Genomic DNA, 27,790 nt, shown 5'->3' with positions numbered 1-27,790 from the left:
TCCTGTGAGCTGGATGTATAGGTATGTGAAAATATGCATCCTTGAGGTCTAATGTTGCTAGGAAGTCGCCTTGCTGGAGTAACGGGAGTACTTGTTGTAGAGTTATCATTTGGAAGTGCTCCGAGAGTATGTATTGGTTTAGAGGTTTGAGGTCTAATATTGGTCTAAGGGACCCGTCTTTTTTGGGAATAAGGAAGTATAGTGAGTATACTCCTGTCCCTTGGTGTTGAAAAGGGACTGGTTCTATGGCTCCCTTTTCTAGCATGGATTTGACCTCTTGTTGTAGCAGGGTGATGTGTTCTTTGAAAATAGGACGGTGTTTGGGTGGTATGTTGGGTGGAGTAGAAGTGAGTTCCAGGCAATAACCATACTGGATAATTTGTCGCACCCACCTGTCTGTGGTAATTGCGATCCAGACTGGTAGGAACTGTTTGACTCTGCCTCCGACTGGTGTTAGATGGTCTGGAGGGAGTGTGATGAAGTCACTGTTGGGCGGCAGTGGAGGCTCTGGTGTTATTGCCGCCACGTCCTCTGCCCTTGTTATTATTGCCCCTGTAACCTCCCCTGTTGGAGCCTTTATTAAAGGAACTTTGGGTGTTGCTTTTGTATGTAGAGGAAGTTTGTGAAGTGTTGCCTTGTGCGGTGCCTCTGTAGGAGGAGCGACAAAAGGAACCTCTATGTTGTTGAAACTGCAGTGCGCCCATAGATTTTGCAGTTTCTTTATCTTTTTTCATTTTGTCTAAAATGGTATCTACTGCAGGGCCAAACAGGAAGTCTTGATTAACTGGTTGGTTGAGGATGGTGGATTGCACCTCGTTCTTAAAACCAGAGATGCGTAGCCATCCGTGTCTGCGTAGTAACACGCTAGTGTTAATGGACCTGGCTGCTGTGTCGGCTGCGTCAAGCGCACATTTAATGGAAGCATTAGAATTTGCCTTCCTGTATGATGTCGTTAGCCCGAGCTTTGAAAGGTTCTGGCAGGTGTTGCAGTAAACCTTCAAGCTGGTCGTAGTGTGCTCTATCATAGCGAGCTAGGAGAGCGTGTGTGTTTGCGATCCTCCATGAATTAGCAGCCTGTGAGGCCACTCTTTTGCCCAAAGCTTCTAATATTTAAGACTCTTTGTCAGGAGGTGGAGGATCTCCTGTTGTCTGCGAGTTAGCTCTTTTGCGAGCGTTTGCGACTACCAGTGAGTCTAAAGGCAACTGGGATTTAATGTAAGTAGGGTCTGTAGGGGCCGCCTTATATTTCTTCTCAATCCTAGCTGGCTGGATCTTTGAATATGTCTGGTGCGTGTTTTAGTGCCCCTTTCAGCATAGGAAGTGTCCTGACATTTTGCTCAGAGGTAGGAAACGTGTCAAATAGAAAATCTTCTTCTATTGGGTCAGTGTGCATGTCGACCTTGTGGTATTTTGCTGCCCTATCTAGCAGTTGGTTTAAAACAATGGTGTCGTCAGTAGGCGATGGCGTTGTAGGGTATGGGGAGGTGTCAGGGATGGGTTGTGTGTCATATGGATCATTCTGATCCTCCCATGTGTCATCCTGAGCCTGTGGATCCTCTGGGTCATTAAAATCATCCTGAGGATCTTCTCCCATATTATCCTCATCATTATAGTCTGAGTGTGTGAATAGGGCACAAAAGGCATATTTGGATAGAAAGGAGGAGTAAAAAGGCCTAGAGGGAGATGTCCCAAAGTCCTTTTTCTTCGGAGGAACAGGGCAAGGAGTGTCTGTCTCCAATGGTCTCTTTTTCCGGTAATAAATTGTAACTTTGCCGGTTTCAGGGTTTATATACAGTTTGGATTGTTCCTCTGATTCTGGATCAGGATGGAAGAGTTCCTCCTCAACTGTCCGTGGCTTTGGCGCCGATGTTTTTGGTTTGTGATCTTTTGGCTCGAGGGCCTTTGGTTGTGGAGTCTTTTTCGGCTCGACTGTTTTGGGGTCGTTAACCTTTTTTGGTTCGACGTCCTTTGTTGGTTTGGCAGTCTTTTTAGGTTCGGCGACTTTGTTTGGGTCGATGACCTGTTTCGGATCGACCGGAGATTTCGGTTCGATCCCTTTCTTGTGCTTGACGGCTTTTTTGGTCGACTCGATGACCTTTTTCAGTTCGACCGGCTTTGGTTGATCTGCACTCTTTTTAGGATCAACAGCCTTTTTTGGATCGGGTATTCTTTTAGGATCGACGACCCGCTTTGGTACGAGGCTTTTCTTCGGCTCGATAGCTTTGGACTCGATAACCTTTTTGGGTTGGGCGACCTTCTTTGGTTTGACCACCTTCTTCGGCTCGACGCCCTTTGGCTCGACGACCTTCTTTGGTTCGACAACCATTGGCTCGACTGCCTTCTTCGGTTCGACGACCTTTGGCTCGACGGCCTTCTTCGGTTCGATGACCTTTGGTTCGACAACCCTCTTGGGTTCGACAACCTTCTAGGGGGGTATATTTCTTGGTCCTGGGCTCTCGGAAGGCTTTGTTTTGGGCTTCGGAGGCGAGCCGAAAGGCGGGGCTTCTGAAGGAGCTTGTCAATCTCGGCTAAGGCCTTTAGGCGATGCTGCGACCGGAGCCTTCGGTCTCTGGATAAGCGGTGTTGGGGGCTGTGTACTCACTGTTTGCCCCGGCGGGATCTGGTCATCGGAGTTCGACTGGTCCTCGCGGTGACAATTTCTAGATCGGAGTCCACCGCTTCTGGGAGGTCGTGTTCATCATCGAAGATGTTGTCCGGTTCCGGTGCCGGTTGCTGCATCTCCTGCCTAGCGGCCTGTCGAATCTGGATGGTCTTCTTCGAACGGAATTGGGCACACACTGGGCAATTTTCTTTATTGTGCTCTGGTGATAAGCACTTGTTGCATACTGTATGTTTGTCAGTATGCGGGAATTTGGAGTGGCATTGTGGGCACCTTTTGAACTGGCTCCTTTCCATCGACAGCAGGCCCACGTGGCGTCGAAAAGGCCCAACGGCCCGCGTCGACGACTGGATCGAGATGGAAAGGTTTGTCGAGTCAAGAAGTACCGAACGAGAACAATACCGTCGAAGTCGAAGGCCTTTTGGCCTTTAAAGTAATTAGTTTCGGTTTCCGAAGTTGGAGTAAAGGAATAACATCCGAACCCAATGGCGTAAAAAAAGAAATCTGAGGATGGAGAAGATGCCCATGCGCACTGTAGTCCAGGGGAGGAGTCACCTATCTCGTGATACTTCGAAGACACTTCCAGGACAACAAAGTGCAATCATCCGGACCCAACACTAGGCGGAGATCTATGCACAAGATATGAATTCAGCAGCCCACATGCTTTGAACAAGCAGTTCCATTACTTTGGGACAAAAGGTGGTGGACAGGAATGGTAGATGGGTTATAATGGAATGCAAGAATGGTGCTGGTTCTTTTACAATGTGCTCAGTATATGCTCCAGTGACAGATGATCCGGTGTATTGCATTTTTTAGCTAATGAACTGCCTTCCTGGCCGGCACCATATGTGGTCTACGGAGATTTAAATATTAATGGCTCAAGAGGAATCCCAGGCGATACTGGAGTATCTAGTAAAGGGCGTAACCGCTTTCTATGATGGCTTATAATAATTTATCAAAAGATATGGGTCTGGTAGATGTGTGGGCTAAATTAAAACCCGATGATCCTGGCTATACTTATTATTCGGCCCCACATGGTAAATTTACCTGGCTCGATAATTTTTTTGTTTCCCCATCTCACTTGCAGAAGGCTAGGTTGGACCTCTTTACGAAAGTAATGTCAGACCACAACCCTATTGTTTTGGAGTTACCACTTAGTGGGATACGAAAGGAGCATACGGGCTGGCCATTTGAGAGGGCACTCTTATCAGTCAATGAATATGTTGAATATATGAGGGGTTGGATCAGAGAGTTTTTAAAGAATAATATCGATAGTGCCCCTCCCTGGATGATGTGGGATGCGTTCAAGGCAACAATGAGAGGGGAGACACTGCAATATAGCCTGACCAAGCAGAGAAAAAGGGGCTGCACAGATTCCTTTTTTTATCAGAAGGTTGATGGTCTGGAAATGGAATTGATATGCAAGGAGAATTCGATCACGGTTATTAAAGCCTTTTTGTCTGACTTCAACGCTGAAAAGACAGCAGGGATGTACCTGGCCAAAAGGCAAAACTGCTACGAATTCAGTGAGACTGTCGGACGTTTATTGGCAGTTAGGGTTAGGCAACAGGTCGTGTCAGGTCATATTGCAAGGGTCAAGAATATGAGGGGAGTGGTAGTTACAGATCCATGGGATATCCAGGAGAGGGCTTTAGGGAGTTTTATGAGGATCTATATAGTGCCTCTCCCTCTGCTACTCTTCTGGAGGAGGATGTATCGGAATTTCTCCTGAGTGAAAAGGTATCCCAGGGGGAGGGTATACAATTGAGGCTGGCTATCTCGCAAGAGGAGCTATATTGTGCAATTCAAGACCTACCTGCAGGTAAGGCTATGGGCACCGATTGTATCCCTATAGAGTTTTATAAGATTTTTTTTAGAGAGCTCTGTCAGGCTTTGCTTGGCTTATTTAAGGAGGTTAGGGAGGGAGCTCTACCACCTGGCTCTTGGGGCACAGCCAATATTGTCATCTTCTTAAAGAAGAGTAAAGATTCTATCAGTCTGGGTTATAGCTCCCTTTGATATAATTCGGGAAAGATTTAGTATAGGTCCCCGAGACTTTTTAAAATATCAACAGTTAAGGGATTTCCTTCCTAAAAAAGCAGGTGGTGCTGCAGGCTTTGGGCAGGACGCATTAATTGAATTGCTGACTCGCATTTCGGGTTCCTCAATTTCACAACTTTATAGCTGCCAGTTGGAGGGGCTGCCAGACGATCTAGATAAGCACAGGCAAGGATGGCGGGATATATTTGGGGGGTTTGGACTCCCGTTTCCTTAAGTCAGTTGAATTGGGGAACTCTGTGCTATGCACAGCTAATCTGAAATCACAACATTTCAAGATCCTGTTTGACCTATATATCACGCCCGCGAAAATCGCGAAATGGGGTGATGTGGAAGGAATCCATTGTTTTAGGTGCAAGGCACATGCTGTGGATAGAATACCCATCTTTTCCACCTGCCCCGGCATTGAGTCACTCGGTCAGGAAATATCGGTTTTATTGCCGCTTGTTTTAAAAGAGGATGTTCCTCTGTCACCACATCTTATGTTATTGGGGGTGAAAGAATCAATAGGGAAAAAGGGAGTAGAGTTGATTTTTATCACGATGGCAGTTTTAAGACTTTGTGTTGCCTCTGCCTGGTTGGATCTGCAACCTCCGACTTTTCAACTGTGGAAAGGCCGATTTTTGCATAATTATAACTTAAAAAAGCACTTTATGAGCGAAGAGGGAGAAAGGGTAGGATAAAAGGGAAAAATATCTGGGGCCCGTTCACAAACTGGATCACTCCATTTATCCAGGCAGAATGAAATATATGGCTATAATTGTTATGAAATGCTGCTGCTATGTCTGCCTTTTATCCATTTATTGTATGCATCTGTGTTTATTAGAAGAGTCAAACGTAAATGTCTTAAACCTCTAAACTTATTTATTGCCTGTATATAGATTTCATGTTGCTCTGGGTTTGTTGGTATATGGTCTTAGCTGATAATGGCTTTTATTAGTTATACATGGACACATATTCATTGTACTATAAGTATTGTGATTTTATGCTTCAGCTGTACTTTTTTTTAATGATGAAATAAATATATATATAAAAAAAAAGAAGTAGTAAATATGTGTTTCTGACCTCTTTTAGTGCTGGACCATATTTTGGTTTCATTAGTGACAGAGGTCACAAATGGAAGATATCTGAGAATTTGTATTCCTCCTTTCCAAAGACATTGTTTAGAAGGATATTTCCTATACGAAGGCACATAACAAAATGTCTAATACCATGGGAGGTTCAGAAAGGAAAATAGGGATGAGCCCATCCCAGTGATATGTCTCTACACAATGTTTTATAGACTTTCAGGGAAGTTTCCTCATCAAGTATGTAACTTTAGTAAGGGAGATTGGGCTCTAAGAAAAATTTGTAACTAGCCTAGCGACCATCTCCTCAACATATCAACATTACACTCAAAGTACTCCAATGCTCTATTAAAATGTCTCTAAAAAACTAAATAGGCAGAGCAGGCTTGCTTCATTACTGCCATAAAAAGGGATCTCAAAGAAGGAGTGGCATTTTATAACCCCACCTAATTATATTCGCCAAAGAGGGTACAAATGTTCTCACAATTCAAAGCTCGACTCTTACTAATTGTATTGGTAGAGACCAGTAAAATCTTCCCTTCACTGTTGTTTACAAATATCAAAGATCTAAGCTGGGTATTCTCTATTGCATAAGTTATTGTGGGTGGAATTTTTCTTTCATAAATCTGAATTAGATGATCGAAACATCTGTTCCCCATAGAGCAATAAACGTATGTAAGGAATTTGCATGAACTAATGCCTTATTGCATAACTTTGTAAAGTGTAGTGCATCCTTTAGATTATCAAAGAAGTTTCAACCCTAATAAATATCGTTGTTATCACTTTCTATACTTTTTAATTTTGATGTGTTCATTTTTTTAAGTACTTTTGTGCATAGTTGTTCATCTCCAGCAGACACAATTGAAGACCTGATGATATCTGGTCTGGAAGGATATCATCAGCATACAGAAGAGGCTGGAATTGCCTAGAGCTCACCTTAAAGAGATAATGTTTTCCTTGATGAAGGGGGACTGGAAAGTCAGGAAGAGAAAGGTAAAATAGTATGGGTGCTAACACACATCCGGTTTTAAGCCATTTTGTATACAAATTTAATTAGTCAAGCCCTGGATTCCCCCTCCACCCAAAAAAAAGTATTTTATACCATGTAGAGGATTGCGTAGACACTACAAGACACAGTAAATGGCTTGGGATCCCAGTGCAGACATCTTCTGTCAAAAAATACAGTTGAAAAGTCAAAAAAAGCGGTATATGTAAAGGTTTTCTTCTATACCAATATATCAGAAAAAAATGGTAGAACCGCTATATTGTCAATGACTGACCAATCTGCTCTAGGACGACAGATAAAGAAATATGTGTGAAATAAAAAATTAAGTTGTAACTGCTTCACGTTAATGTCTGTGGAAGCTGTAATTCAGACGAACATTCAATGAATGACATTCCTGTTATTGTTATTAAAAAAAATTATTAGCTGTGATTCATAGTCTTGTTTTCCAGCTGGCTACTGATGCACGACTTTACATGGTGTGAAGTGGTGGCGCAACAGATTTCATTCAATTACAAAATATGAAATGTTTGAATTATAATACGTTGTGAAAAACAGGTCTTCAATCTCACCATTTATCAATGCACTTCTGGCAAAAGCTGTGGGCGCATGGAAGGATAAGGTCTGCTCGTCCATCCATACAGATGCAACACTCTTCCTCATCAGTCAGTTGCTTAACTCTGTAAAAGAAAGTAAGAGAGAGAAATAAAATAATCTCAAGACCGAAATATAATAACCGTGCGATTAGGGAAAGTAGCGTGTGACAAACTACTTGTTTCTTAATAAATCAAGTGTATCTGTGTGTTTTTTAGGATGAAAGTTAGAAGCAAATGTGTTTCAGTCATGTAAATAGGGATCATTGCTGACTTTCTTTCTTTGGCCTAAAGATAACTTGCCACAAGGGTTTACCTAACTTTAAATTATGGGGGACTAGTCTAATATACCCTCAGGTAAGGAAACTGATGTGAATACTCCGTTCACTGTTAGAGATTTTATTTAGAAATTAAGGAGACCAAAGTCTAGAGGTCAATTCCCAAGCATAACATTTTCAGGGCTTTATGGCAAAGTATGCCTATGCATTGCAGAAGTGTAAGACGTTACACCTGAATCCGGGTTTACTCATAATGTCCCTGTAACATACACAATAGTGTCCGCTCAAGTATCAGTTAAACTTTGCACACTCTTTAAGAGTCTACAATGTAAGTAGATCATATAACAACCATTTGATAAAGCAAACCTTTGAAAACTAAGATTCACAGAGATGCAGGAGACACCTTCTCTCCCCACCCACCAAACAACAACATGTTAGGTTAAGGAATTCAAAACCACATTAAAAAGAAAAGAGTGGCCAGTGGAAATTGGTTGCAATTCAGCTAACAGAAAGTAAGCTATCATAGCTAATGGCAGATTTAAATACCAGGAAATGGATGGAATATGTGCCTATTACTTCCTGATGCTTGTTAGGAGTCTACCGCTGCTGATAAACCACATGCAAAGGATTAAGTACATTGTTACATTTTAAAAATATTTGATTTTCTTGTTCTCTGCCTGGACAAAATTACTTTATTAATTCTTCCTCTCTACACCCACCATGGGAACATGTTTTTTTTAATGCCCTTTCCAACACTTTATGAAGCACTTCCACCTGAGTCATTCAAGGTTCAATTTAGAAGACGAAAGGGCATTGGAAATATTAGGCAATACCCTCAAAGTATTACTATTTCTCCAAGTGCCACTTACAACGCAGAATAATGTGCACCTTCTGTGTGATTTCTCAGCACCTATGTAATATTCCTGCATAGAAACCTAAGAGTCCTGTATTTATTTATTAGTCTGATGTGTTACATGCAGAGTTTACAACTATTTCCAAGAATAATTCACAATTAGACCCTTATTTCAGTTTAGTGTATTGATATAATTCCCAGGAGACACTCCACCTAGGCCTAACTCTCACTGAGAACAACTACTGGGCAAAAACCTGGAAGCTGAGCAGGGGACATGTACATTAGGCAAGACTTTTCAACAGCTGTACAATGAAGGATTTTAAATTACTCAAAGACAGGACTTAGCACTAGCATCCTGCTCTAAAAGAAAAACAAACACAGGCTTTCTTTCTTCAATCTGAGGGTGATAAACTGTATTTTATTAGAATGGGTACTAGTAAAATCCATTAATTACAGTACTTAAAACCAGCAAAACTGTGGGTATGGGCAAGTTATTACTAGTTTGTAATAGATGCAAGTGGTGCTTTAATGAGAAAAAAAGGTTTACTCGTACTTGGTGGTCTTGCTCCCTTACACAACCTTTTTTAAAGTGGACAGAAGTTGGATTAGAGATCTAAAGGACACTACTGACCTGCAGGACTTGAAGTACTTCTGGGCTAACAATGTCCTGGTACATATGATCATTGTTCCCATTCATGATTACCTGAACACTGATTTCCTACCAAACTGGCTCAGTGGTGCAAAGCAAACATGCTAAAAGCCAACTGTGAATATAATGGACATGCAGAGTTTATCGTCTCTTTTTGATGGAAATTGATATTTCTAGCAAGAAAACATCATTTATTAGGAGAAACCTTGTTTACTTATCTTATCCTCTCTTTTCTGTGCATAGCCTCATCATGGAAATGGATGACTTCCATAGATAATATGTTGGACTAACTCTTCCCTCATGGATGTAGAACCACCACCATAGGTGAGAACATAGATAACTGTGGTGATGCTGGCAGAATCTCTAGTATGATGTAATCTGGAGTGTTAACACGTGCCTCATGCCACAAGTGTTCTAGATGTGTCAGTTGCTGCTTGTGCCTTGGAAGATGCCAGCTGGGACGGCTCTCTGTACCTGTAATAAATACTTCTGCTAATAATATCCTACAGTGTCCGTTTGACCTTCCTTCAATGACGACAGAAGACTGGATACTACTCTTCACAGCGAGCATCTTTAATGTCTGAAGGCGGAACGGAATTTGCCTCGCTTCGTGAGGTACCGGTTTGAACCCCTTTGTCTCATACTCTCAGGGCACACGGTGGGCTTTGCTTCGAGAACACTTCGTCCTGTAGAACGGAAGTACTCTGTTATGGAAAAAGAGCTTCTGGCGTATATTTGGAGTATTGAAAAGTTCAAACAGTACTTTTGGGGCAGATCTTTTGTGCTAAAGACCGATCATTGTCCTCTTGTTGACATCCTGTATGGTAAAAAATCAAATGCACCACTGCTCATTTGGAAGATTGTCTGCTAAGCTTTTGGAATACACTTTTAATGTAGAGTATATCCCAGGTGGAAAAAACTGTAGAGCAGATTGTTTGTCAAGACTTCCCATTGCGGAGGAACAAGATTGGGAAACAGAAGATCAAGAGTGTTTTATGGCTTGCATCAGTCAGAACAGCCTCTCCTTTGCGGAGGATAATTGAGCGGCTGAGTTGGACAATAATGTTATTCCTAATGAGGTCATGTCTTTGATTAGGAAAGGTTGGCCCAAGGAGAAGTGTCTTTCATCGGGATTACAAATGTTTTGGAAAATCTGTGATGAGTTATCGCTAGTGGGTGGCAAAGTAGTTAGAAGTGATAAACTGATTCCTCCAGAGTGTTTCTGGAAAAAGATAATCTCAGCTGTTCATTTGGGTCATCTAGATGCAAGAGGAAAGTTAGAGCAGATTTTTGGTGGCCAAGAATGGATTCTCAAATTGATGAATTAGTTAAACAGTGTGTGCAATGTAACACCAGTGACAACGTTTTGGTTTTGGAGGCTGTGGTTGAGTCTCCTGTGTCTCCGCCTGGAAGAGCTTGGCAGAGATTAGAGATGGATTTCCTAAGAACGTTCCATATTTTGCCTTCTTATATGAGATATTTTCTGGTTCTTGTAGATCATCTCTCTAGGTGGGTTGAGTCCACCCTCTCACTATGAGATGGGGTGATACATGCATGATCCTGAAGCCGGGAGGGGACAGCAGCAAACCCTCATCTTATTGTCCAATCACTATGATCAATGCGGATACAAAAAAACTGTGCAAGCTATTAACTTCATACCCGGCCGCAACACTGCAATGAACCTGTGCCGCTTAACCCACATTATGCAGGAAGTGAGATACCAGGAGGAGGAGATGGTACTCGTATCTATAGACCTAGCTAAGGCATTCTACACGGTCGACTGGGGGTACCTCTTGAAGGTCCTCCGGGTCTTGGGGATGGGCCCCAGATTCTACCGGTGGGTCCAAATACTATACACTGAGCCGTGGGCTCAGGTGCGACTGGCGGGTGCCCGATCTGTTGGGGCACGGCACCCGTAAGGGGTGCCCGCTCTCGCCCCAACTATTCACCCTGGCCATTGAGCCATTGGCGGTGCGGATGAGAGCAGAATTGGACCAGTGGGGTATCCGGGTAGGAGACACGAACCACATCATCTCCCTATAAACGAATTTCGTGCTCTTCTACTTAGCATATCCCCAAGCGGCGGTCCCTGGTCTTTTTGCGCCACCTGGACAGATTCGGGGAGGTCTCTGGCCTGTGACTCAACCGTAAGAAATCATTGATCTTCCCGCTGGCGGGCATGACTGCTGTGCCCAAGGGGAACCTCCCAGAATTAGAGGTCAGATGGGAACAGGCAAACTTCAGGTACCTGGGGATACAGATTGTGTTGACCAATGCACAGTCAAAAGCCCTAAACCTGGACAGTGCCCTTGCGGCCCTGCAGCGCTTGGTGAATTTCTGGAACACCCTCCTGTTGTCCTTAATGGGCAGACATGCTATTTCAAATATGGGAATATTCCCCAGGTGCCTTTATGCGTTTCAAAACTTGCTCTGCCTGATCCAGAAACGAGTATTCAAGCAATTGAACACGATCCTGACCTCATTAATGTTGGCAGGGAAGCAGATTAAAGTAGCCCTCAATACCCTGACACGTAGATACAAGCAGGGGGAATTGGAGGCCTCGCGTTTTGACCTGTACTATTACGCCACCAAGCAGCAGCCTGTGGCTCGCTGGATGGCAGAAGGGGACAATTACTGTTGGCTGGCAGGTGGGACCCAGAGACCCTCCAAATAGCGCTGATGACGAGCAGGGTGGCGGAGGGGGACCTCCCATATATAGTGCATCAAAAGGCGGGCATACGGCAGCTATTTGTGGAAAAGGTGCTTCATCGGGCACCATTCCGTAGACAGCTACCTATTTGGATCCTGGCCCTCATCAGAGTTATGGGAACGCACATGTCCTTCCAGGCCTGGAGAGACGGCAGCTGCAAGGTCCTTGCAGATCTTTTCCCGAATGAGACCTTCATAACCTACAAACAAGCAAGTGAGAGTTTTCCACTTAGGCATGGTCATTATCTGCTATACAGGGGAATTCAGGAAGTAGTCAAGGTCACCTGGCCACAATATCCAGATATTCCCCAACCGACACATACCTTAGATATTCTGCTTACATGTGGATCCTGTTGCAGGATGATATCTCTCCTATACAAAGGCATTAAGCAGGACTCTACTGCTCTGCCGCCATGGTCAAGGTTTGCTTGGGAGAGGGACCTTAACACCCAACTAGACGAGAGGGCTTGCGTGGCTAATAGTGAACTCACACATAGTCTTGTGTAATGCTAGTTTCCAACTGAACCACTACAACTTCTTACATCGCTCTTACCGCACACTAGTGAAATTGAGACACATCTCTCATTACAGGGATGGTAAATGTCCAGGTGTGCATCTGAGAACGCGGATTTTATACACCTGGCGTGGGTGTGTCCCGAGGTATGACAGTTCTGGACACGGGTGGCTGAAAAGGTGCGCACAGCCACAGGTCTTCTGCTAAGGGAGGAATAGCTGCAATGCCTGCTGGCCCACATACGTAGACTCAAAAAGAGGACACTGCCATATAAACTACTTCAGCTGATGCTTCCCCGTGCCAGACGTAGGGTGGCCATAACGTGGATGGGGCAGAAGAGCCCAGACATAGCATCATGGCTTAGACATGCCAGGGAATGGGCGTTAGCCGAGGTAACACACATGAAACTAACACGTAAAGTTGAAGGGCTACAGCCAGACCTCACGGAATGGAGAGAACTGTGCAGTTCAGGGCTTGCATTGGGGGAGGAAGGGATGAAGCAAAGTGCCTCTGAGAGCAGCTGGAGTGACACAGGCTGAGAGGAAAGCCGAGGGAGGGCAAGGGCGGACTGATGCAAAGAGTGCTTGCCTCTAGGCAAATTGTTGTTAATGATGTACCGTAGGATGTGATATGGTTGGCTAATCTTTTTGTGGACTCTAAAATACTGCACGTTGATTTCAGTTTCAGAGAATCGTGCCCAAAGCGATTACGTAATACTGTACGCTGTAATGTTGATTTTATTTGTCATGATAAAATAGAAAAATAAAGTTTTAAAAAAAAAATATGCTAAACTCCTTCTCCTGCATACGATTATCTTTTGTGGTCTCACCCATTAATTTCAAATGTCTAAAGTTGTCCAGGAATATCACCTGTAACCTCATTTCAGGTAGAGACTGGGTGGGACTGCACTTGAAGGAAGACTCTGGATTAAAAGTACCCGAGGAATACTTTTTACGCCCTCCTATTTCGGGTTTTCCATACTGATGTCATAGGAATAACTAAGCAAGCATACCAGTAGGAAGACAATGTTTAGGGTGAACCAAGTATCAGGCCAAAAAGGTACAAAAGGCTGCAATATCAAAATGAAAAGCCCCACATGTGCCCAAAAACATTTTAGTGCAAAGCACATGGGCTGCAAATACAAAAGGTCCCCAGGGTTCACAGAATCATGCCCTCGATCCTATAAAAACCGGAGGCTACTTTTGCTTTTCTGGAGTCAGCATTACCTCCTAAAAGTAGGAATCTCCCTTGTAAGAGCAGCAAACACGAATACAGACTAATCCGAAACAGTCATAAAACGGACACAAACGGTGAGTATGTCCTCCATAAAAGCCATTCGATGCTACTGGATGTCAATGTATTATCTCAGAGCAAGTCTTGGAAATTATATTGGGTCCCTAAATTCTTACAAGAATGGGGCATAGGCAAGAAGACAAGGAAATCATTTAGTTGATATGGAAACCCCCAAATTACATTTAAAACTTAGAATTGGTAGTTACATCTCAACAAAAAAGAATGTACTGGAAGTTGTATGCCAGAATTTAGAGGTCACGAATATTGTTCTATAAAATATAAACTCAAGAATATTGACAACCACTATATCATCAACATGGATATATATAGTTCCCCCAGCTGGCACAGACTTTTAAACTTCAAATTCCAGAGTAGATCAAACCAAAATATTAAGGAAATGGAATATCAAGTGCTAGTAGGAAACATATGCTACTACATTTTCAAAAAATATCGCAAAATATACAATTCTTATTAAAGAACGCACTCTTTATGGGCAAAATGTACTCAGAAAAGTAAACAAGATGAATATCAAGAAAATACACAAATATAAAGTTCATAAATCACTAATTTAAGATGATATTTCTGTAAAACACAACGCATTGAAATCATAACTTATTTTGGAAACGATCTCTTCTCTATCCAATATAATAACCATTTACCAAGATTTGGTATAATATGTAGACATGGGTGTCTGCTCTGTTGCAAAACCAGACCAGCATTAGTAAAGATTTTCGGTATGTATGTATTTTTTTCACAAATTTTGCAGAAGAAAATATGCAATAGTAGTTAAATACCATACTTCTAGTTTCTTACTTTCCTTAATAGAAGCACATGATTAATAGCAATATCGAGCTTGTAATACATATCATTAATTAACGGACGCGCTGTGCTGATGACAGAGCGGTTCCGTGACGACCCGCTCGGCGCGCCTGCACTGGACGTTCCATTAAGCGGGCGGGGCCGTGACGGAACCGCTCCGTCATAAACACAGCACACCCGAGGCTCATGACGGAGCGGTTCCGTCACGAGCATGGGAGCGCCGCGCGGCCACCACACCCCTCTAGCGCTGCGGCGGAATTGCCGCCGCAGCGAAGGGGTTAAGAAAAGTTTTTTTAAAAATCCAAACAATTGTTAAAAACAAAAAAACAAAGGCCTGGTAGCAGAAGATGCTGATGTCTAGACATTTAAGTGCAACTAATATTGTAACCTTTGAAACACTGAAAAAGAGGAAAGTGTATCTTAACCTATAAAACTTTATGCACAAACAGAGCGAAAGTTGGTTTCCTAACAGGAGGCCATGTAAAGAGGTCAAAGTCGATGAAGAAATATGGGTTCTGAGTCCTACCACTAACCTAGCAGCATCATTTTGGTCTAGTTGGATCTTATGCACAGTACATTGAGGCAGACAAACTGCTACATTAAACTAGGTGCTCAGACATGCAAGCATTCAAAAACCGCATCTTGTGGGGAAATGAGTACAAATAGAGAACACATTTTATGGTTTGACTTTGAAGAAAGTAGGAGCTAACCACAGTATCTGACTAGTCATAGAGGGCAGAATGAAATTTAACTACAAGGTTTTTCACAGAAGGTAAGCCGACCAGTTGTTGGCCAAGAGAAGGCTCCACGGGCAGTTCCCAGAAAGGGAAAGGTCTAACAGGCCATAGAATCTTGGGCTTCTCACCATTCAACCAAAGCCGATTCCAACACATCCAGGATTCGACTTTGAAAGTCATGAAAATCTGAGGTGCTGCTGGTAAAATCGTCAGAGATTTTCACACAATGCTGTTTGCATATATAAAAAGGCAAAAGCTTAAACAGTGGATGAGGTACGCCAATGGGATCATACAGAAATTGAAAAGGAGCAGAGAGAAAAAATGAACCCTTTGGGACTCCACAGGTAAGAGGTCTAATAAAGAGGATGAAAGAAAAGTGTGTTGTGATCCATATCAAGGCAAGGCTGTACCATCAACAACATGATTGCTGAGCCTGGGCAATAGGATCTTATGTGGACACCTACTTCATCGCTACAAGAAACTAGGGATCCCTGACTTCCTCAGAACAACAGTAAAACCTAGAGAAGCAAGTATACCTCAAACAAATACATATATTATGAAATATTGTATTTAATTCACAAATGCAAAACATACAAACATCGACATTTTTAATTTAATAGGAAGGTTGGAGCGTTTCAAACTGTATTTCTAAAAGATAAAGTGATATGCTAGACTTTAGCATTTTACTGTCTTTTATGCTTCTAATGCATGCTCTCATTTTGCTTGGGCAGACCAGTGCTTTAAAACCGGCCAACAATCATCCATAATATTCTGTTTGCTGTACTTGGGCTGCTCCCACAAATTAAGATAAAGATCCCAACTAAATTTTAGCCCCAGTTTCGAATTCCGTTGCCCTTAAAGAGAGTTTTAAAAGCTTCAATTTTGTTTTTTATGTAAATGTACTTTATTAATCACTCTGCTCTCTTGACTCTACAGCGGCATAGTTAGCACACCTATGTTCACAACACAATCCCGCACTTAACCGCATGCGCGCTAAGCGTTTTCCCGCTGTGCGCTGAGTTTTTCAAAAACCCGCGGTTCATGACGAGCTCAGCTCGTCATGAGTGTACGAGAGGCGTAACTCATGACGAGCTGAGCTCGTCATGAGCATCGAAGGGGTTAAAGAGCTGACAAGCTCAAAGCTACTTTTTCTGTGATCTCAAGGAAGGAAGAGATTACATCACTAGTGCTGCACAGATTGTGCCAACTTCGCATGATATCAATGGCAAAATCGAAATAGTGAATTTTCCATCCTCCATCTCCTTTGTTGTTATTGACATACACCTGAATGAGTATAGGCAATTGTTCCAGATGTGTGGTTGAGGATTGGTATGATGAATTTTTGACTGTGCACTCTGGTCTTTTCCCATCAGGCACTGTAACTCGGGAACTGTAAAATGTAAAATGCCATAGTTACACACCACCTACTCTAGAGTCCAGTTCCAATATTTCTCCTCACAAAGTCACCAATGGGCCGAAGTTGTGATAAAATGTAAACTTTGTCACTTTCCACAACCCAAAGTTTGGCTGGATATCACAGAGAAGCACAGAGATTCATATTAAGGAAATCTTTTTAGGTCTTGCTACAGACATTTAAAATGTCTAGGTGATCGTCATACCAATTTATTTTTTCTACAGTAATGAAACATTATAGACTAAGCCTTTGATTTCATTGCAAGAACGGAGGCTACATTATGCATAATCTTTTAATGCAGTCTCCAAGCAGCAGCATACATCACAATACCAAAGGTTCCAGAATAGAATATAACAATTACATAAATGCCATGAGCTGACAACAATCTGCCTCTTTTAAATGCGGCTCCGAGCTCATTTTTTATCATTTCATTACTCTTATAAGCCTTGTTTAAACCTTGTTTATCTAGTGGCTTTACAGCGGTGGATTAGCCCCACCCCCTTCCCCTACCTCTCCCCACCGATCTCCAATTTACAGAGATTCCTCTCACCCTGGTGTTTCTTCCTTTACTGGTAAGGTAAGCTCATAGAAACACACTGTATCGCAGCTTTTTCACGTCTTACTTTTTATTGCAGCTTTCACGTAAGTAGTATCCTACGGTTTCTCTCGTTTCTCCGCGTACTCCCACTCACGCCCTTTCCATAATCGTGCTCTCAGAGCTTCCGCCTTTAGCCCTGAACCCTCAGAGACGTCCTCCAAATATAGACACCCTCGCTTGGTTCCTGATGCAGGCCGTGACTGAGGAACAGCACGTCCCAGCATTGCGGTAGAAACTAAAGAAGATACCTTGGCAACCGGGACATCCCGTCCTACCGTTGCCATGATCCTTTCCTCTCCCTGCCTTCAATTCGGGCTCCAGGCGATCGCTTGCGATCATCCCCATGACAACGAGCCCTCGTGACAGTCAGTTGACGATCAGATCAGCTGTCTTCACCCAAGCAAGGCTAATTATACTTTTTAACACGCTCTCTTACCGAAGTAAGGCTAATTATTATTCTAAACGCTCCGCATAAAAAAAGGGGGAATTTCATTTAACTAGAGACATTTGAACCTCTCCGGACATTTACGCAGTTTGATCCTGCCTTGCCCTTCCTCCCTCTGGCCAAATTATAATCCTTTCCTCTTAGGAGTCATACCTTTATTTTGGCCTAATACAATAAGTGACAACCCTCCACTTTTATAAACATTACAAAGAACAATGTCCGATTCGGATTCAGACGACGCTTCCGCCTCCACCCCCAACATCGATAAGGAATCCCTTAGAAATATGCTGCAAAGGGAAATGAGGTCATGTATGTTTGAGACCTTAAACTAGGTCATTCCAGCCAAAAGACCACTCCCTACCCATGAGGACAAGGCTACTGAAATCCTCATTGACATGACCAGTGAGACAAGGGGTAAAAGAATTTTAAAAAGTACGAATAATTAGCAAACTACCCCTACGAGCACTCTAGGAGGTCCTAGCATCTCATCCAACCTGGGAGGTCTTAGCACCTCAATACTGAATGGAGGTCCCTGCACCTCGAACTCCCTGGGTGTCCTAAGCAATACAACCTATCTGGGTGCCCACAGCGGCACAAATTATCTGGGTGTCCCTAGCGGCACAAATCATCATAGTGCTAAAAATGACACGGGAGATAACTTTTTTTAACAACATTGAATCATCTGATGTCCCTGATGAGCATATCTTAGACTTAGATGAAGAGGATGACGACTTCTACAATACTGAGGAAAAGCCTCCTACATCCTCTAAGGACAACATCCTTGACCCCATGGGGGAAGAAATGTTCTCCCCTCTAAACCTCAAGCATCCTAGATCCTCGGAGTGGTGGTCCCAAGGCCATGTGGCCAAATTCATAAAGAAATGGCTACGCAACTTACTCGAGAGGGATACTAGGAACATTCTCAGAGCAGAATGCTCGAGACCTTCCATCGAAGATAATATTTGCCAAACTCCCAACCTCGACCCTGTGCTCATAAAATTCCTTTTAAAGCTCGGTCGGGACCCCAGAAAGGGGATGGAGAGATCCCTGAAAGGCTGCTAGGACCGTCTTCTCGACATCCTGGGACCCCTTTCAAGAATAATTGATTCCGCCGAGGAAAGCCACATCTGTGGTACACCTCTCAATACCGAACTAATCAGAGGCTGGAGCCAGAGAGCCCTAATACTTTTAGGTAATGCAAACGCAAGCCTTAATGTCGAATGGCGCAGAGTAGTTCTCACTAAAATTAATCCAAAGCTTAGCGATATGGTGGATAAAGAGCCCTCTAACAACCCAAAAGGACTACTCTTTGTGGAAGACCTTATCAAATCTCTTGGTAAATAAGTATCAACTTTTACTGCCTTAGATAAAGCTCAACAAAATATGAAGAAGGTCTTTAACAACCACCTGTTTGGGTGAGCCGGAAGAAGGGGCCTCTCTTCCGGCCGGTTTAATCAAAGGCCCTATCCAAGATCCTGTGGCTTCGGATATGGATACCAACAATACTACACTCCTACTTTCTACCCCCAGGGAGGTAGAGGGCCCCGCTGAAGAGGATTCATATCTCGTGGCTCCTCCATAGGCACAAACCCACCAAGTGAGTACTCTTCCCCTCTCATCCTCCCCTTCTTTCCGCTAAAGATGGGAGGCCGGCTCAAACATTTTTACCAAAATTGGAAGTTGATAATTCAGGTTCCATGGGTCCTAAACACAGTAAAGGGCTTTGTGATAGACTTCTCCCATATACCTACAGAAACCTCATTCCCGAGAGACATACCTCTCTCCCTAGATCAGCAAAAAAATAGTAGATCAAGGGATCTCCTCCATGCTTCAGAAAGGGGCGATAATAGAGGTCCCCTTGGAAGCAATAGGATTCATAAGTACACTATGTCTCGTACAGAAGAAAGAGAAAGGTTGGAGACCCTTGATAAATTTAAGGGAACTCAACAAATACCTAGTCTGCAGACATTTCAAGATGGAGGGCATCCATCTCCTGAGGGATCTTCTTTTGGAGGGACGCTGGCTTGTCAAATTGGACCTAAAAGACGCCTATTTCACCATCCCTATGGCCAAAGTCCATCAACCTTTCCTCCAGTTTATGTGGAAAAAACATCTATACCAATTCCAAGCACTTCCCTTTGGACTGTCCTCTGACCCTTGGTGCTTTACCAAGGTCATGAGAACGATTGCCTCCTTCCTAAGAGAAAGAGGTATCTGCATTATCATATAGTTAGACATCCTTATAATGTCGCAAGACCCCACACAAATAGTCCAAGACCTGAAAACTGCAATGGATCTCTTAGAGAGTCTAGGGTTCATTATATGTTATGTTAAAATAGATTTGTGGAGCGTACAGCTACTCACCCGTGTGTCCAGGCGCTGAGACAGAAAGATACAGAGGCCAGAAAAAGGAGAAACTCTGGTACTGAGGTAAACGGCCCTTATACTGTTTGTTGGAACAGCCAGTTCTTCAGTTATTTCCTAAAAGCCAGTAGGTGTGTAGCCTGTCTGAGCGGAAGAGGCAGCTTGTTACAGAATCTCACCACTTGCACTTGAAAAGAACATCCACAGCGGCAGGTTCTGAGACAGTTTGAAGTGACAATTAGGTGCTGGTGTGCTGACCTAAGGGGTCTGCCAGGCACGTATTGTGAAACTCTTCTGCGGATGTAATGCGCCCCCATGCCATGCAACGCTTAGAAGAGTATTCTGCATTGGATAGGCAGCCAGTGCAGATTCTTCAGATGGTGGGAGATCGGGTCTCGGGGTCTGAGTCTCAAGACTGCCCTGGCCGCCGCGTTCTTCACAACGTGCAGTCTGTTCAGTAAGAACTCTGGAAGGCCCATATAAAGGATGTTGGCATAATCCAATCTGGAGGTGATAAGGACCTGAATGACCGTCTTTCTGTGAGAGGTTGGCAATAGGAAGAGAAACCTACGAAGCATTTTCAGGAGACCAAAACAGGTGCCTGCCACCGACTGTACTTGAGAAGTCATTGATAAGGCGCAGTCCATTTTCACTCTTAGGTATTTTACCATCTTAACTGCTGACTGGGGGTGGGGACATATCAGTAGGCCACTATTGGTTCCAATGCAAAAAGAACAATTGATGGACAGAATGCAGAACAATGTCATACATTTACCCCAGTACCGAGATATGGGCCTAAATCCATCGTTTTTTTTCGCTCACCCTGCCACTCCAGATTGGCCCCAGCCATGTGCAAATCAGTCTTGACCCTGCGCCCAATGGAAACAGTCCAGCCCCAACTGCCAGGCCAGGTCCTCCCTGGACTGGAAACAAGCATCCTAGGAGTGGTTTCGGGGTTTCACCCATCTTCAGCCAGGATAGCTTGATTCCAGTGGCATGGAGAGCACGGGACTCACGTCTGAGCATACCCGTCACACTCGGGGTGACAAATGCAAAAAGAACTATTGATGGACAGAATGCAGAACAATGTCATACATTCACCCCAGTACAGAGATCTGGGCCTAAATCCATCATTTTGTTGCTCACCATGCTATTCCAGTTTGAACCCAGCCATATTCAAATCAGTCTTGACCCTGCGCCCAATGGGAACAGTCCAGCCCGAACTGCCAGGACAGGACCTCCCTGGACTGGAAACAAGCATCCTAGGACCGGTTTCGGGGTTTCACCCCTCTTCAGCCAGGATAGCTTGATTCCGGTGGCATGGAGAGCACGGGACTCACGTCTGAGCATACCCGTACCACTCGGGAGGACCTGGCTTGTCAGTTCGGGCTGGACTGTTCCCATGAGGCACAGGGTTAAGACTGATTTGCATATGGCCAGGTCTAAACTGGGGTGGCATGGTGAGCAAAAGAATGATGGATTTAACCCAGATCTCTTGACCAAGGGTGAATAATTTGATTTGTTCTGCATTCCGTCCATCACTTGTGTCTCTTTTGCTTTCTTGCCCTAAGTGCGCCAGGTATACCCAGAACTGGGTCCTGGGCTAACTGTGCCACTGGAATCAAGCTATCCTGCCTGAACAGAGGTGAAACCTCAAAACCGGTCCTAGGATGCTTGTTTCCGGTCCAGGGAGGACCTGGCTTGGCAGTTCGGGCTGGACTGTTCCCATGGGGCACAGGGTCAAGACTGATTTGCATATGGCCAGATCTAAACTGGGGTGGCATGCTGAGCAAAAGAATAATGCCTTGAACCCAGATATCTTGACTGGGGGTGAATGTTTTGATTTGTTCTGCATTCCGTCCATCACTTGTGTGTCTTTTGCTTGCTTTCTCGCCCTAAATGCTCCAGGTATGCCCAGACGTGGGTCCTGGGCTCACTGTGCCACTGAAGGAAGGAAGGAATGAATTTATTGTATAGTTAATAAAAACCATTACAAAAATAAAAATGCATTAATTTAAAATTGGTCAGTATACATGCCTATTTAAAAAACATTAATAACTATTTATATTCGTAGAATATCAAGTGTAAAAATATTACTGAACTACATTATACAATTTCGTATTCGTTCTATACAAAAATAGCTCTTATTTCAGAAGCTCAATGTCAATTTACATCGATCCTTTTGCTGGTGTAAAACGGATCACACAGCTCTTCTTACTCAAGATCAAAGTTAATTTGAGTCGATCTACTGCGGGTTATGTGAAACCATTGAATGTCATAAGTCGGCGGGTGCAATTACTTGCGTGAGAGTAGCAAAACCTCTATAGCCTCTTAACGTTACGTCTTGATCTAAATTTTTAACGACACTTCACAATGTCTCCTCTTTTGCTCTCAAAGTTCATAACAAACTTGACTGATCTGCAGATAAATTGTGGATCCGCTGTACACAAAACTTGTATGATGGCAGTTCGACAAGTACGTATTCCAAAGTCATTAAATTTTTCCTTTAACCAGCGCCGTCGTTCCTCGTCCAATGTTGGACAGATGCAAAATAGGTGGATAAGGTCTTGTTTTGTGGCACCACATAAGTCACACTCCTTGGTGTCCGGTTTCAACCAAGCTGGTTGATCTGCATTTGTCGGCAGGTTTCCCATCCTTAAACTAAGGTATTTCAGCTTGACAAATGATGAAAAGGATGACCCGAAATAAACTGCGGGTTTGAACATAGTGTATGATTGAATTATCATCCAGGCATGGGCGCGGTGACTAAAGATTGACTTATCATTAGTCAGCGAATGCCTGTTTGCCGCCTTTTTAAGTACTTGCTTGAACAATGATACCGGTAGCTTAGTTTGCCACAATGATGCAAGTTCGGTAGTATCAAGAGACTGATTTAAAACCTTGGTGTACTGGGAATTGGGACTATTTTGCATTGCCTCCCACGTAGCAGAATTGATCTCTGTTTGCCTGTTCATCCAGATGTCATACCAGAACTTAATGGTCTCATACTTTTTTTGCAGATCTTGGGATTGCAGGCCAAACTCGAGTCGGACCTGTGCCGGAGAGGCATTGTGCGGTAAACTGAATATACGCTTGTAGACTCTAGTTTGAATCTTGTCTAATAGTTGTGCACTTCTCCCATGGTGTAACACACTGCCGTAGGCTATTGTAGGGAGTAGCTTGGCCTTAATGACAGCCAGAAGTGGATTAAACAGAGGGCCCTTTAACTGCTTAGAAATACTGTTGAATGCATGTAGCAGTGCTATTCCCTTTTTTTCCATGGCCTCAAAGTGCGAGGAAAAGTTAAGGCGTCTGTCCAGTTGTATTCCCAGGTACTTATAACTATCCACTACCTCCAGTTTCTTGTTGTCTATGACAAAAAGTGGTGGGGCTTTGCGCTGGCGAGTTATTATCATGATCTTTGTTTTTTGGCTATTTATTTCAAGAAGATTCTGTTTAGTGTGTTCAGCCAGTTCATGCAGGAGGCGTTGCAGACCTATTTTAGTCTGAGTAAGGAGCACCACATCATCGGCATAGGAGAGATGTGTCAGCCGTAATGTTCCTAGCCGCGGTGGGTGGGCGTTAATCCCATCCAGACTTGTTGTTAGGTCTGCCATGAATAGATTAAAAAGATGGGGCGCCAAGACGCAGCCCTGTTTCAATCCGTCATATGTCCTGATCTTCCATGTTAGTTGGTGCCCATTAGCGATCTTTACCTGCATCCAGGTATCCGTGTATAAATCCATTATGGGATTTAGAATTGTGTCCGGCAGTCCCTGCTGTTTTAACTTGGACCATAGTAGCTGACGATTGACACGGTCAAAAGCCGCCTTGAAATCAACAAAGCAGGCGTACAGTGCTTGACGGCTTTGTATACTCTTTTCGGCGATTAAACTTATGGCCATGGCATTAGCCATAGTGCCTGTACCCCTGCGAAACCCTGTCTGATTTACCGGAATCTTATTATTATCTTCAGACCATTTGGTAAGGTCGATTAGCACAAGGGATGCATAGTATTTAGCTTCAGCATCAATAAGTGCTATCAGACGGTAATTTGCTGGGTTTTTTCGGTCTCCTCCTTTGTAAATCGGATTTATAATCGCCCCTCTCCAGCTTTCAGGGAGCCGACTTGTGCTATTTATTGACTGAAATAGGATGTTTAATTTGCATGCCCAATATTGGGGGTCCTCCTTATAGATGGCCTGGGGAACACCATTTGGTCCCGGTGCGCTATCTTGCCTGCTTCTTTTAATTATTTTTGATATTTCTGATTCCACGTAAGAACTGGATGTCTGAGCCCCACCTTTCTGATTGGTACACAGATTGTTTAATTGTGCTAGAACGGAGGTCTTGAGGTTCACTACATTTGATGTATTGTTAGTTGTTGATATGGGCGGCATCGATAGATTTACTGAGAATGTGTCAAGTATATGTTGAACCCATGCCTGTTCTGTAACACAGGTCATGTTTATTATTTGTGCTGATCTGTTTAATGAATTTACCTGTGACCAGAACGCTCTGGAATCGGATTTCTTTATGTTATTCAGTAGTTTGGTCCAAAAATCGGTATCTCTGGGTTTTTTTCAATCCATATTTGTCGCTTATATTGTTTCCTTACATGTCGGATTGTTTGCCAAACATGCGAATCTGAACTACGACCCTTTGCTTGCCTCATGAACTTCCGCAAACGCCTTCTTAAGGACAGAATGATCTTACTGGGCTGACCTTTATTCCTTTGGTTGAATTTTATGCTCAAGTTGGCTCTAGTCTTTAATAATTTATTCAAAAAGGTAGTCCATGTTTCTGCGCGCATTTCATTTCCATTGGTTATATTTTGAAGTAGGTGCTTTGCTTCCTGTGCTATTTGCGGTAGCGAGTTACTCGTCCATCTTAAACGCTTCAGGTTGATTGTCGATGTTTCCCCAGCTAATGATCGAGCTTTTAAATGTTTGAACGGTGCCAGGCTGATTTCAATATGCTGCATTGAATGGTCGCTGTCAGCCGTACACAGAATTTGGATTTTTTTTATTAATCCCAGCAGAGGGAGCGAGACAATGGTATAATCCAAAATTGTACTTGCGCTAGGGCCTATATAGGTGTTTGAAGGGGGTTTATCCTGTTTGATTCTTCCATTAAGTACTCTTAACCCATGATTTTCCAGGGCCCACATCAACTGTTTTCCCACTTGGTCAGTCTTCTTGGCGAGCGGGATCTCCTGTGTTTCAACCGCCCAAAATTCGTTTGCAGCGATGACATTATCCTCCTGTTCTGGGTGGTGTATAAGATTAGTATTGAAATCGCCCGTAAGGATTATCTCCCATGCTGGTTGATCAAGACGAAACCCAGATATTACATTGTTAATGCATTTAAATAGCTCTTTTTTTACCTTCATTTTTGGGTGAGCATATATATTGATTAGTATTATGGTTCCGATACCAGCCTGGGATAACCTCTCAAATTTGATTATTTGCATATCAGTCGTAGAGTTTGCCAGTTGGGAGGCTTTGATGTTTAATGCAGTATTTATGTAGACCGACAAACCGCCTTTCGCTCGTCCATGGCGCTGGGTGCGGGTTGCACTAACATGAAAACTGATTCTGCCTGGGACATCCACTGTGCCAATTGGAATCAAGCTATCCTGGCTGAAGAGGGGTGAAACCCTGAAACCGGTCCTAGGATGCTTGTTACCGGTACAGGGAGGACCCGGCTTGGCAGTTCGGGCTGGACTATACCCATGAGGCACAGGGTCAAGACTGATTTGCATATGGCCAAGTCTAAACTGGGGTGGCATGATGAACAAAAGAATGATGGATTTAACCCAGATCTCTTGACTGGGGGTGAATGTTTTGATTTTTTCTGCATTCCGTCCATCAATTGTGTGTCTTTTGCTTTCTCACCATTGTTTCCAGGCGTCATGGGGTGGGGTGCCAAAGAAGATAATCTCAAACTTTTCCAGGTTACATTTAAGATGGTTGTGTCTGAACCAGGCAAAGGATTCTTTCAGACATTTATTTATCTTCTCCCCGTTGAACTCCTCCCCCTTCTTGCTAGTGAACAGCAGTTGAGTGTCGTCGGCGAAGGATATAATCATAGCTTCACCCGCTTCTGACAGGGTGGCCAGAAGAGCCATGTACAGATTAAAAAGTACTGGGCACAAGATAGTTCCCTGTGGCACGCCAATGTTCAGTGGCGGAATACTGGCTGCAAACAGGGGCGACCAGACCTCTTGGTTTCTATCCTCCAAAAATGGAGGCGAACCACTTCAACACAGTGCCACCAAGTCCGCACTCCCGCAACCTCTGCAGTAGGTGACCATGAGGCACGGTGTCGAAGGCTCCAGAGAGGTCTAGAAGGACAAGAACCATCTGGCCTCCTTTATCAAGGGTCTCTTTAATAGGTTTGGAGACCTCCAGCAACTTCGTCTCTGTACTAAGGTTCGGCCAGAAACCAGACTGACTCAGGTGAAGAAGGTTATTGGCTTTAGCAAAGTTGCTAATCACCGAGTGAACTTATTTCTCAATTGTCTTTGCAAAGAAAGACAGCAAAGAGATGGGTCTGTAATTAGATAATTCCATGGGAGCAGCTGTGGGTTATTTAAATAGGGGAATTATTTTCGCACTCTTCCAGCTCACCGGGCCCTGACCGCTATGAAGAGACACATTCAGAATGCTATTCAAAGATGGATTCAAGATCTCTGCCATTGACGCCAAAAATGTAACAGGGCAGGGGTCCGCAGGTTAGCCAGACTTGAGGCCCTTCATTATTGACACGGGCATGGTAGGAAAGAGGGAGGCACTGCAAACCTGATTCTGAGAGGCCGTTGCTGGAGAGGCCTGCACATCTTTCCCAACCAAGACATCAAAAGAAGATTGAATTGTTATGATCTTCGTATGGAAGAAATTTGCTAAATTTTCAGTCCAATCGGCTGTGGGAGAGGAGTGCCTTGTAGCAATACTAGGTGAAGAGAATCTTTTAACAATACTAAAAATGTCTCTGTTTTTGTTACCTGCGTACTCAATTTTAGATGCAAAGAAGCTCTTCTTAGCTTCCTGTATCCTTTTATGGTAGTCTCATAAGGCTTCTTTATAATTCCTTTTCTTTTCCTCGTTAAAATCTTTCCTCCACACTCTTTCCTGCCGTTTACAATCCCTTGTACATGGTCGCAAGATATCGTTAAACTAGGGGCCTGAACCTATTGCAATTTTAAAGGGGCGCGAGATCAAAGGTGCGAGGGACATGGGGCCAGATGTAGGTAAAGTACATTTACTGATTCTAGACTACTGAAATTTACCGATTCGGTATTCTAGAATCAGTAAATGCTATGTAGCTAAATATTCGGTAAGTATTACCAAATCGGTACGATTCGGTATTTACCGATTCGGTAATTCCCATTCATTCCTATGGGCCTGGAGGCCCAAAGGAATGAATGTGAATTACCGAATCGTTAAATACCGATTCGGTAAAATAGGGAAACATTCAAGGGTGGCAGGGTGTCACATTGACACCCTGTTGCACCGCTGAATAGTGCTTGTGTGCACATGTGGCACACATACATGCCCAAAGGGCATGTATGTGTGCCACATGGCACTGTTGAAAATGCACAGATTTGCATTTTCAAAGCTATTCAGTATTTACCACCAACTAATAGTTGATGGTAAATAACGAATCCTAAAAGCACAAAAGCCCTTTTAAAAGTGCTTCCTACATGCCATTTACCGATTCGGTAAATACCGAATCGGTAAATGATGATTCGGTAAATACAGAATCGGTAAATAC

The 27,790-nt window shown here is 43.5% G+C and overlaps 1 protein-coding gene across 2 annotated transcripts in view; it reads right to left on the bottom strand.

Annotated features, from left to right (window-relative positions):
* The window catches only part of RNF141 (ring finger protein 141), a 187,984-nt gene that overhangs the window by 22,729 nt on the left and 137,465 nt on the right, over positions 1 to 27,790 (bottom strand). For both annotated transcript variants that reach the window (XM_078680950.1, XM_078680949.1), the window contains one exon: positions 7,321 to 7,428. In XM_078680950.1, coding sequence (XP_078537076.1) covers positions 7,321 to 7,428 — 108 coding nt within the window. The remainder of the gene's footprint in view (positions 1 to 7,320; positions 7,429 to 27,790) is intronic.

This window comes from Lissotriton helveticus, chromosome 3_1, assembly GCF_964261635.1.
Source record: "Lissotriton helveticus chromosome 3_1, aLisHel1.1, whole genome shotgun sequence".
Lineage (NCBI taxonomy): Eukaryota > Metazoa > Chordata > Amphibia > Caudata > Salamandridae > Lissotriton > Lissotriton helveticus.
This window is presented reverse-complemented; position numbering and strand designations above follow the sequence as displayed.